The sequence below is a fragment of the Miniopterus natalensis genome, chromosome 2 (assembly GCF_054644295.1).
Source record: "Miniopterus natalensis isolate mMinNat1 chromosome 2, mMinNat1.hap1, whole genome shotgun sequence".
In the NCBI taxonomy this organism is placed as follows: domain Eukaryota; kingdom Metazoa; phylum Chordata; class Mammalia; order Chiroptera; family Miniopteridae; genus Miniopterus; species Miniopterus natalensis.
The window spans coordinates 70,671,044-70,684,140 of NC_142082.1; the positions used below are offsets into that span (position 1 = coordinate 70,671,044).

At 42.1% G+C, this 13,097-nt stretch overlaps 1 protein-coding gene across 1 annotated transcript in view; it reads right to left on the reverse strand.

The window, feature by feature from the left end:
- VWA8 (von Willebrand factor A domain containing 8) overlaps window positions 1-13,097 on the reverse strand; it is a 333,552-nt gene that overhangs the window by 12,017 nt on the left and 308,438 nt on the right. Inside the window, exons 41-42 of the mRNA XM_087814315.1 lie at window positions 8,359-8,484; window positions 6,199-6,357 (exon numbers count right to left, since the gene is read on the reverse strand). Coding sequence (XP_087670441.1) covers window positions 6,199-6,357; window positions 8,359-8,484 — 285 coding nt within the window. The remainder of the gene's footprint in view (window positions 1-6,198; window positions 6,358-8,358; window positions 8,485-13,097) is intronic.

Below are 13,097 nucleotides of genomic sequence, written 5' to 3' on the forward strand. Positions count from 1 at the left end.
TCATCTCTCTCCACATCCTCTGTGAGTTAACCCCGTCTTTCTGACCAAGATACCTTTGAGAAAAGTATGTCTGTTATGCCTCCTTGGGATGATGAAGTGTTAAGGGGAGGAGGAAGAGTACTTGACATAAATGGGGCAGCTCCTGAATTACACCTCTGTAAAAATACCTACTTGGTGGGGATAAAGTGGCTGCAAGAAACGGATAAAACATCAGCTAAGAGAGAGCCCTGTGCAGGCGTCAGAAGTCCTGCTGCGTGACCTTGCGCCAAGCATTTAACCTCTCTGGTCTTGATTTTCTCATCTGTAAAACAAAGAGTTTAAAAATAATTTCCAAGGCCATTCCTGCCCCCAAGGATCTATAAAAATTCAATGGTATGCCAAAGAAATGGAGTCTATGGCTTAACGTAGTCATAGAGACACCTGTGCATGTTTTTTCCTGTCCAGGGTCTGAATCATCTAAACCAAACTGAGGACTGATAAACCCTTTTCCAAAACGAAAGCCCTCAGAGTCTATAAGAAATCACAATCCAGTATTGGCCCTAGAATAGTGGTTTTCTACCTTTAATTTTTTTTTTTTAAGCAATGGAACTCTGTCCATATGAAATATTGCACAAAAGCCCAGATTGTGAAACCGGCAATATGAATATAAATGTAATTGCTTGGGTTGATTTGGGGAGGAAGAGGGAAGAGATAAAAGCTGCCACTCACCCTTGCCCCTGCCACCCTTCGAGGCTTCTTTGTTACACTGTCAGGAAACCATGGCCTTAGCATATAGTTTATATGTCTCCATAAAATAATAAGCTTGAGTACTTTTTTTTCTCCTAAAGTCCAACTTGTCAATAACTAAATTAATCTGTTTTCTGGTGTCACTATTTGAGTGTTCAGTGCAGAATCAGTCAGTTAACTCTTGGTGTTGAGTACTTCGAAGAAAAAAACAATAAGGCATTAGAGGTTTGGGAAGGAGGTCTGCCTAAGGTTATGGTGAAATAGTCCCAGAGGCTTGGAGAAATCACAGGGACCAAATCTGATTAAAGATAAAGGAAAAACATGCTTCCTGACTTAAATAAAATGGTTCACAAACCCTTACCATTCCACTCTTCACGCTCAAGTTTAAAAATTCTGTTGATTATAAGATTAGGGGAGTTTATGCTGACTATTAGCAAATAATATCGCTTCTGTCTCAGGTGACCTACTGTAAATTCTGTTCCTGAGAACTGAAATCAGTTGGCAGAACAATTACGTGGAACTTTAAAACTCCAGATGGCTCTGAAATGCGTCCTGCCACTGGATTACCTTTCCTGCCCAGTCATTCCTGCTCCAGGGTCCCTGCGGCTTGGCGTGGGTCATGCTGAGGTAGAACAGAAAGTGGAGGCTGACTCCTAAGGAGCCCCTTGGACTATAATGACCCAGCACTCGGGAGCTGAGCTCAAGCCAAACAAAACACATAGCAGATGCCAAGAGAGAGGTTTCGTGGGAGAGTCCAGACCACTGGGCCAGGACGGTGGCTTCTGATGGTTTCAAAGCAAATTCAGACCAGACACCTTTACAGCAGAGGGGTAACTGCAGAATAGGACGTGAAGAACTGCCTGGAACTGGGAGTGGGAGTCTCAGAGCACTCTTCTGAATTCCTAAAGACATCACACACCATCCCATCCTGGGCTAAGTGATATACATTTTCACCAGGAGCTCCTAAAGCTGTCTTTTGCTCATGCATCACTTCATGTTTGCTGAGTCCATTCCATACCTTCATGAGCCATTCCTAGTGCTTCTGCTTCTTTCACAGAGAAAATGAAAGTAGCGAGAGAAGAAATGAGTTGAATATAGTCACGTAGTGTAAGGACACAGAGTAGAGGATGCTATGTTGCCACTGATGTTCATGCATCAAGTATTTCTAAGAAGGTGCCAAAAAATCCACTAACTGTGGTCACCACCAGAGAGAGGCACCGGGTGCTCAGAGAGGGAAGCCTATACTCACACTTTCTCCTTTGGACCTTTGATGCTTTGTACATGTGTGCCCGTTACCTATACACCAAATATTTAATTATAACAAAGTTCTCACAGAAGGTAAGTAGGCTCCATTCCACCTGCTTGGTACCTTCTACAAAGGAAGCCTGGGCAATCCCAACAGAGACTGGGTAGCCTGGGGCCACTCAAAATCTTAAAATATGTTGGCAGGGGTCGTGGGGATATTAAGCAAAGTCTCCATTGTACCTGGAGTGGGGGGAAAGCCTGTTAGGAGTTCTGGTGATATGGGGGATACTGGGGCGAGGTAAATGGCACTATTAGAAAACAGCCAGTCAAACCCAGAATGAAGGGCATTCTACAAACAACTGATCTGGGCTCTCGAGACAGTGATCATCATAAAAAGCAAATTGGCAGTGGTAGGGTGACATCTGTTCCAGGCTGAAAGAGGCTAACGCGACATTACAACCAAAAATAAGGTGTGTACTTTGACTGGGTCCTGGATTGTGGGGGGTGGTGGGGAGGAACAATTAGAAAAGACACTTTGGGATAGTTGGGAAAATGAATTTAGATATTAGAAGACACTATAAAATTATTGATAATTTTCTTAGATGTGGTAATGTATTGAGATTGAGTTAGAGAATGCCCTTACTTTTAGGAGAAGCAGAACAAAGCATCTAGAGGAAAGGTATTATGTTGTTTGTAATTTTCTTTCAAATGATTCAGGATGTGGGATTGAGTATATATATATTTAGAGGGAAACAGCAAATGAGGGAAAATAGTAACAACTGGTGAACTTAAGTGAAGGCATATGGGTGTTAATTTTACTCTTCTTTCAACTTTTTTGTAGGTCTAAAATTTTTCAAAAGTTGAGAAGTAAAGGGGACAGTTTAAAAACAAACCAAAAAAGGGACAACAAACGCGAGAGTCCTGGGCTCCATCCAACTCTGTCTCCCGCTAGCCTCCAACTTTGGGAAAGTCCTCAATGTTTCTGGGCTTCAGTTTCCTGTCCAAGGAAGGAGGGAACTCAAGTAAATGGTCTGTGAGTTGACCCCAGTTCTGAAGTCTGTGGACACGATGAGGAATTTGCAGGAACAGGACTCGGTTACGCCTTCTCTGTCCTTTCCCCCTACCCCATCCCTCCAGACACTCTACTTTTCCTCAAATAGCTTGCTTTGTGAAGTCTTGAGGTGTTTCCTTTTGTTGAAAGGACTTTAATGCACTGGTATCATTACACTCTGCATGCTTTTTAAAAAAAAGTTCTAAAGGAACTGCAGTGAATGTGGGAAATATGTTTATAAGTACATGAAAATGCATAAAACCAAACCATTAAAGTACTGCCTATTAAAAATTGAAGAGCATAAAAAATTATACCACTTCAAGTTTTTCTTGGTCTTGCTATATAATCTTTTGCTATAAATATATGACTAACAAAGACGGAGGAAATTCTTTACACTGTTGTGGCAACAGAAGAGACCATCAGCAAAACACTGCTTTAGGGACGAGGCCCTGAAGGGGAGTGTGGGGAGAGGAGCCCTGTATTCCTACCTCTTATGTAAGTCTCTCACCAAATCTCCTATCTGAATTCCTCATATTTACGTCTCCCTCATTAGGCTACAAAAGCACAAGGATGGCAGGGAACTCTGTACCTAGCAGAGTATGCTGCATTTAGCAAGTGCTCAATTAATGCTTGCAATTTTATTGAAATCTAGCATCTCATTTGGTATAATTTGGTTTGTAACTGTCAATTAGAAACGAAACAAAACATCTCGTGAAATGCTCATTTCTTTGATGTTGCTTCTTTTTTGTCTGACACGTTCAGTTTTATTAATAGTGCTTTCTGGTTACAGGCCTTAAACAGTGGGAACTGGACAAACATGAATCTCTCTACACACTCGCTGTGTGAGATGCAATGGAATATTCAACACGCTCTGTGATCATCACACCATCTACTCGCAGGCCGTTGGAATGGTCCTCTGAGCTCGCTATTAGCTGTCACCTTCTGCCCTTTGTCTAATCCCTTAATTGGTCCAGGGGAGCTGTGTAACCAAATTCTTGATTAACTCCTTCTAAGTCTTTCTTAAAACCTAGAAGAACTAGTTTCACATATCAGAGCAGTTCTGCTCTCAAAGGTATAGAGATCCTCTTTCTAACTGGAAATTTTATTCTAGATAAAAGTATGCCAAATTTCATAGCGGTATGTTTGCTACGGTCTATAATTGATTGCAATCTCAGAGGAAGCTAAGGAACACTGACCTTTAAGAGCCACAAAAAAGGGACATCTGTAGTTTTCAACAATAAAGAAACTTAAAAAAACCCCAAAACACAAACAAACAAAAAAATATTAAAAAAAAAAAAAATCCACAAAAAAGGTGGAAGTGCTGGCCCAAATATTAGCAGAACCCAAAGGTTTTAAAACATTAGGTGGATTTATGCTGATGCAATAATATCTAACCACCCTTTATCAGTAGACCAAGTGATTTAAGAATTATACGCCACCTCATACTAGGAAGGATCTAAAATATTTAAAAATAAACATTTTCTATGAATCCATAAAACATAACAAAGTAAGAAAATCAAAATCAAGGAAAACATACATTTAAAGGGAGGGAGGGTCAAGGGAAGGAAAAGCTGAACACTGGCCTGCAAGCCGTAAGACATAACAAAGGGTCATGGCTGGTCTTTGATTTTGGCTTTGAGCTTCCTGGCAATGAAAACTGAGAGGGAATCTTCAACAGTTCCATAGTTTTCACTAGTCACACGAAATACATTGCACTTTTCTAAGGGAAACAAAGCTGCTCCCCCCCAGTGAAAGTCCATGCTCTATTTGTATTTGTATCCTGTAGTTGTATGGAGCCTGGCAACACAGAGCATTCCTTTCTCCTACCATTTAATCCACATGCCTTTTCTTACCACTTAATTCTAAAAGGAATCTCTCATGTAGAGAATCATACAAGGGACCCTGGGAGACTCAGAGCCTCACAAACGAGCCTAAAGTAAATGAGGCGTTGGGTTTCACCCATCTGTTTCTTGCTGTATCCACTATAACTCCCAGCAATCCTGAAGTGTAGGTGGGATGTGAAGCCAAATAATGATCTAAGTTCACCTATTTCTGAAGAACATATTTGACCTGGAATACAGTCTACAATGTCTACAGATAGACTGTGTACCCCTCACACGTCTGCACATGTACCATTTCTTTCAACTGAACTTCTGATAATAATAATAATAATAAAAAATTTTTTTGTTAATCCTCACCTGGGGATATTTTTTCTATTGATTTTTTTTTAGAGAGACTAAAAGGGAGTAAGGGGGGGAAGACAGAGAGAGAAACACCGATGTGAGAGAGACACATCCACTGGCTGCCTCCTGTGCTCCCCGATCAGGGCAGGAATGGAACCTGCAACAAGTTACATCCCTTGACTGGGAATTGAACCCACAACCCTTCGGTGCTCTCTGGCCGATGCTCTAACCACTCAGAACCCTGGCCAGGGTCTGATAATAATTACATGGCATGTGCCGGAATTCAAGGTTACTTGCTCTGGTAAGGGCTGGAGTGCAAGTCCTCTCTGTGGCTTGCAGAGTAAGAGAGGATGGACAGGCTCATCTCAGGCAGTGACACAGCCACAGGGGCTCCATTCCCTGTGCTCAGGCCTCTAAAGGATGCAGAGCAAAGTGAGCAAAAGCACGAAGGAAAAGTCTGAATGGGAGGCTGCGTGTCTCCTGGGGTTACCACCTTCATCGTCAGCTGGGGTGACATCCATTTCTGCATAACTGTCGCCCAAGCGGAAAGCCAAAGCAGTGCTGAGAACAGCATACTTGGAGGGTGCACTCAGACCTCAGGCGGCTGCCTGGCTGGTGATGGGCAAGAGCGGGGGTGGGGGTCCGGGAGAGCGGAATGAGGATGGCGGCTCTGAGAAACGTGGGGAACAGACCTGTGGTTCTTCTAAGTGCCTGCTTCCCCCCTGCGCCCCCACATATGGGAAACACAAGTTCAGTGCTTTGTTCTGTAGTAAGTGCTCCTTCAAATTCTGGGGTTATCATTTTTTTATCAGAGCAGATAAAACCAGCGGCTCAGGTTCTGTACGCTGACACCTGAGCTGGTGAGAAGGTGGAGGTTTCTGTCGCTCTGGGTGGCGCCTGCGTCCACCTATCCAGCCACCATCAGCCCCCACTCGGGGCTGGCTCTCAGGCAGATGTGGTGAGGGATGCCTCCACATCTTGTGTTCACATTACCTTGAACTTCTCTTCGTAGTTCTCGAAGGCTTCCATCACCATGCACACCGCCTCCATGGAGCGCTCCAGCCGGCCGTCCACCCCGTTGAAGCGGTACATGCTGCCAGACACATCCACCACCAGGCGCAGGCGCTTGGGTTTCTGTTGGGGGCTTCCCACCTGAGGGCGGAAACGACAGGTCTTGTGAACAAGGCAACCACCACTGGCTGCTGCTCTGGGGGTCTCACACGGGCCCGGGGTGCCAGCCACGGGGCAGGCTGGTAGCCATGGACTCAGTGCTGCCCACGGCGGTCCTGGCAGGAGGACAGGCACCGGCCGATTGCATTTCAGTGAGAGGAATTTCAGACTTGTGCTGGTCGTCAGGGCCATATGGGAAAGATTTTCCTTTGGAATATATGGTCCTTTCAAGACTCAACCTAGCCTAGTAAAACTGCCTTAATGAAGCTGATGCCATCTTAAAAATCATAATCTGGAGAGATACAGACCCCAACATGTCATTTTCACACCATGCCTCAGACTCAGTTACTCTAGCAAGACGGGGACCACATGAATTTTACTTGTACCTGTTGTATAATGATCATTTTCCACAGAGCCCACAACATATGCCAGATTCCTAAAACAAGGTTCTGTGAAGGGGCGTGTGGCAAAGAACTGAAGAATTTTCTTCAGTGTCTTTTGTTTTTAGTAAGCTTTCAGTTTTCCTTCTAGTCACTGAATTACTACTTTCTTTACTATTCTTGGCAGTTAAAGGCATAAAAGCAGCATCTAACTGCTGTTTAGTAACAACTGTCAATTAAAATGTGAAACTCTCCTGAGTTTCAGTTTGATTTTGGACTCATGCCTGCCAATTTGCAGAATCAAAACCAAAAGTACATTTGTCAGTTTACTTAGAAGAAAAAAGGAAGAAAAATTCTAGACTATTTGTTATATACTTGGTGACATGTATGAAAACTAATGAGCAGTTAGTAATTTCAAGAAAGTACTGTGGGTATTAGTGTAATGGTTTGAGACAAATTCAGTATATTCCTTAAAAACGTGCTGAGTTGGCCTGAGAGCAGTGCCACACATGCTCCCAGGGCTACTCTCAGTTTCACATGTATCCGAACATGTCTGCTGACCACAATGAGTCAGTAACCAAAGCAGCTGTTGACTCATACCAATGACACAGAAGAAAGAACACCCCATATTGGCAAAGGGTCCTCTCTGAATAAACTTTCAAATGGAGTAAGTGACTCCCTTTCCCCAGCAGTCACTGTGTCCCCAGTTCTCAGTGGCTATTCAACAATTCTGGTTATTCAGGGACATAGGGAGTCACAGGGCCCTCCAGGAGACTCAATGTTTCACCTTATTGCCATTTTTGCCATTGTTTTCCAAATATTTTAGTATTATGACTATCTAAAGTTTTACATACATTTGCATTAGGGTTATTTAAAGGAAAATTGCTCAGTTCCTAAAATTTTTTTCAGTCATAGGATGGACACGGATCTTTAAAGTAACAGAGCAGTAGAAAACCACCAAGACTGCTCTCGTGTTTTCACTGGCATGAGCCTCTGGGATTCACAGACCCTGAGGGTCTTCAGTTCCCTCTGGTACCCCGCTTGGTGTCCTAGGGGCTGACCTGCAGGGATGGCGTAGGCTCTCTTGGGCTGCTGGCATCCAGGTGGGCTCTGCCAGTGAGAGGCACTGGCAGGACATCAGAGGGTGAGGGTGGGATATTTGTTCCCTCAGCGCCTCCTCTGCTGCGGCCCACAGCTCTCCCCCTTCTGAGGGCCACATTCTGTCGGCAGCCCTCTCCAGGTTCCAATAAGTGCTCCCGCCCTCTGTCCCTTCAGACCTCAGGCGGGTTAGAGCCCTGCTGTCAGGATACCATAGTCTCTATGGCTTTCCTAAACCCCACCCTTACTTTCGTAAATAGTTTTTTTTATAAACTGTTCCTTAAATTACTCAATTTGAGTGTGCCTGCCTGATATATCTTGACTCATGCTGGGATCTTGAATCATATAATAAATAGTAAAATATTTATGTTTTTTTCTAATTTTTTAAATACAGTGTTTTCCTTGGTTGCCATGCTCAGGGTTTATGGTGTTTTGACGAGGACAGCAGCTGTCTATAAAGAAGGCCGAACTGTAGATCTGAGGAGACGCGTTCACCATCCCTTACCTGTGGCTCCAGCTCACCCCGGCGTTTGTAGATGGCTTTCTCTCCAGTCAGCCCATCAATGATTTTGGCATCGTCAAGTTCCCCAGTAGCTTGGTGTCTGAGCCACTGTCTTTCTTTACCTCTAGCCTACAATGACACACACACACGGATCCTTATTTTAATTAGTTCTGCAAGGTCCCCGACATACTATGTGTGAAGAATAGGAAACACACCCGGGGTCTTTTCCATAAGCAATGCTTCTGAGTGACCAGTTTCATAAAGGGACGGATTTCTGCTCTGCTGACCAAGAAATGCCCTTTGTGTGGATTTTGTCCACTTTAATTGTTTTAACATATGGAATGATAAAATGAACTCATTTAGAGTACATACTAATGGGAAAACAGTATGCAAATGAACCCCTTGAGAAATACACAATATCTGGAAATGTAATTGTGACGCACTTTGTACGGATTTTCGGTCACTTATTAGGTAGCAAAACAATCAGCTTGAACTTGTTAACACTGTCTGCAAGCACAGAGAAAATGTGGTCTCCAGAACTCTTCCCTTTGGAAAATAAGTTGTTACTAAAGTTCTCGGTGACTTACAATGCAAGTGGGAACAGCTGAAAACAACAGTACGTGAACATTTTGTGCCCCACGTCTCGATGATGACCTATATTTAGAAATCTAATGGTATTTACACATAATACTTTCCCACAATAACTTACAACTCTGCCAGGTGGACTAAGATGGTAGTTAAATGATAAAGAATTATAATACCCTACTCAAGGCCTAGGATTATAACAGTCAGGGGTTATACTCATAGTTAGAAGTGGGAAGAATAGCTGAAATATTTTAATGCATGAAAACTTCAGTAGCAGTTAAGATCAGGTGCTCTGTGTAGAATCAGACGGCCTGGTTCAAATCCTCCTTTCACCTTGATCAGATATTTGACCCCAAACAAGTGACTTAACCCGTGTGCATTTCAGTATCTTCATTTCTAAAATGAAAATAGCACTAGTTTCTACTTTCATGAATTATTCGTGAAGGTTAAATGAGCTACTATATGGAATCAGCTGAGAAAGAGCCTGGCAGTCTATGTTAGCTGGTATCACCACCTTCATCTTCATCATCGTCATCATGACCATCATCATCACGTGAGACAGAACATGGACAATCACGTCCACATTAACTTAAGCACATGTCCCTCACTGTTTCAGCTGAGGCGGCAGTCTGACAGCATTGTTACTGAAAATACAAAGCCATGCTTCAGGCAGCCACTGTCCATTTTAGGGGCAGGCCGACTACCACGCATGGAAGCTCCACACGATATAACTCGGGGTAGTATTATATGTGTTGTTTTCTTATTCCTCATACCCTTGCTGCAAACAGGTACAGAATTACCACATTTGAATAGAGATCTATAAATGTGAACATGAACTAAAGAGAGGGAAACTCCTAAGCCACCAGCATAGATATTAAATTTGGTGGGCAGTTAATTCCAGGAACTACCAGGTATGTGCCCCTTGGGAATATGTTCTTTCCTGATGTGTGTTCTTGGTAAGAACCCCATGATCACAAAGGAAAATGGGACCCACTGGAGCACAGCTCAATGAGCTCATGTAACTTTATAAGATATACAGCTAAAGGTGGTAGGAGGAAGGGGTGAGCAGTCTTCTAGAACCTTTCTCAGTGGGCTCTGCACCAGACAGACAAGCTTGAGCACAGTGCTGCCCTTCTCAGGCCTCCTCCCCGCAACAGTGACTGGGACCCAGCTCCTATCTCCTCCTCTTCCCCGTCATTCCTGATGTCTGGAGGGGACAATTCCTCAGGCTTCCAGGACACTTTATGTTGGGAAACACAATTGTGGATGAGCATTTAGCCTTTAAATCCTGAGATTCTATGACTCTTAGAGGTACCTATCTGCACAGCACTGACTTCTAATCCTTTCATTGATGAGGACAGGCTCTCACAGAGTCGTTCAAGGCTGGGAACATAGCGCTGCAGAAAGTACAAGGGAACATGGTAGCAGTAGCAAGCTGCATGGAAGTTGGATTCTAGAGCTGGGTATAAGAGGAAGATGGAATTAAAACTGGAATGAGATTACATGACATGTTACATAACACCTGTGCCATGTTACCATTAAGCATTGATTTTCAAAGTTTCCTCAATTCATAGGCAAGGCAATGACCCTGAGGACTCCCACCCAATTCCACTAGCTGCTACATGGTTTTATTAACCAGTGATGTTTTCACCCTATAAAGAACCATTGCAATGTCTGTAGATTAAGTGAATTTTGTTTTTTGTTTTTTAAAGATTTCCCATTGATTTTTAGAGAGAGAGGAAGGGAGAGGGAGGGAGACTAAAACATCGATGTGAGAGTGAAACATCTATTGGCTGCTTCCCCCACAGAGGACCAAGTCTGCAATCTGGGCATGTGCCCCCACCAATAATAGAACCGGCAACTCCTCAGCACATGGGATGACACTCAACCAACTGAGCCACACTTGTCAGGGCTAATTTTTGTGATTTTTAATGCAGGTTACAACTGTAGCAAAAACAAATGAAAACCCCTACCATCTCATCATAGTAGAAATAGAAAATGCCAGAATTATAACTAATAATTCTACTCCCTTTCCTATATTTTGGTGTTTCTGAAAACAAGATATATCTAATTGCTGGCAAAAGAAACTTTCCAGGGTAACAGGCAGAAGGGTTAATTGTGACCTGGCTGTTATACCTGGAGGACATACATATGACCTTGGCTGAGCACAGTAGGTGTCATCTCACTGAATTTTTTTCCACTGGCAGCACAGAAAACTGACTTTTAACTTGAGTTAAAATTCTTAGTTGTTAATTTAAATGGATTAAAAACATGACACTATAATAGAACATTAGAATAATGAGCAAAGACATGGAGCCCCAAGATGCAAAGTAAAACACGATTCTTTGCTGCAGAAATGACAGCACTTCCAGTAAGATCTATAAAGGTATAATTCCCCGAGAGGAGGACATATGCATACAGGGCTGCATATCACAGGCCAGGCCTTGCAATAAAAGAGAGGAGAAACCTCTGCATTTCATAAAATAGATCACAGCATGTTTAAAGTTAGCAAGAGCTGGGGAGACTGACTCATGTACCATGAAGAATAATCACTCAGACATTGTACGCCTGTCCAAAAGCTCAACGGAAGCTATTAAATTTCTAGTAATTCCATTAAGTACAATATGTAACTCTCAGTTTAACCAAATAGTAAGTGTAAAGGATATCGTAGTTTTTTAATTTTTTTAAGACTAGAGATTATATTGTCAATCCTAAAGGAATCAAAGAGGTCCAGATCATGAGTATGGGTTAATAAAAAAGAAAGAGAAAAAGCACTGTGCCAGTCTCTGGCTCATTACTGCTTTACTTTCTTCATTCTTATCACTGTTTACAAATATATTATTTCTTTGTCTCTATTATCAACCTGCTCCACTAGAAAGTTACGGGTGATGGGATTAAGAGCCCTATGTCACTCTAGAATCAAGAACAGTGCCTGATACATAGTAGGTGTTCAATAAACATCTACTGAATGGAAATTGATGGCTTACTGTAAAATGTTAAGTGATAAAAGTATGAAATAAAACCATGTATATATAGTATTATCTCAATGTATATGCATGTATATTACATATATACAAAGGAAAAGATGTAGGAGAAAACAAACACATTAATAGTCATGGTTATTTTTGAGTTCTAGAATTATGGCTGACATTGTTAATTTCTTTATTTTCCAATTTTCATATACTGAACTTGTGACTTTTAAAATCTGAAACAAACATAAAGCAGCTCTTTTTTTCTCAAAGAGATTTAAAAAAATCCTTTTACGATTTTAGGGCTTCTCAAATTTAACATGCATACAAATAACTTAGGGATCTTATTCAAGTGCAATTCCTGATTCAGCAGGTTTAGGCTGGGACCTAGAATCTGCATTTCTAACTAGCTCCCAGGTGGTGCAGATATAGCTGGCCCACAGACCACACACTGATGATAGGGACACAGAGGACTCAGGGTAAGTGGTCTAGGCAATGCCTTATGCGCTAGCAAAGACCTGGTATCTCTCTGAAGTTTGCTTCCTACCACAGACAAACTACTAAAATAGTGTAGAGATCTCCTCATCTACACAGTGATGGCCACAACTATTACTTTCCCCACAAAATGTAATATGTACCAAACTTCATCTCACTAAAAAAGAAAATCTATCAAGAGAATAAGAATACAAGCCACAAACTGGGAGAAAATATGTGCAAAAGACATAACTGATTAAAAAAAAACCTGTTATCCAAAATATACAAAGAATTCTTAAAACTCAACAATAAGAAAATGAACAACTTGATTAAAAAATGAGGAAAAGATCTGAACAGACACCTTACCAAAGCAAATATACAGATGGCAAAGATGCTTATGAAAAGATGCTTAACATCATATATCATTAGGGAGTGCAATAAGAATGAAATACGACACACGTATCAGAATGGTCAAAATCCAACACACTGACACCACCAAATACTGGCGAGAACGTGGAGCGACAAGAACTCTCATTCACTGCTGGTGGGAATGCAAAATGCTACAGCCACTTCCAAAGGCAGTTTGGCAGTTTCTTACAAAACCAAACATATTCTTATCCTACAACCCAGCAACTGCACTCCTTGGTTATTTGCCCAAAAGAACTGAAAATGTATATCCATACAAAAACCCGCACATAGATACTTACAGCAGCT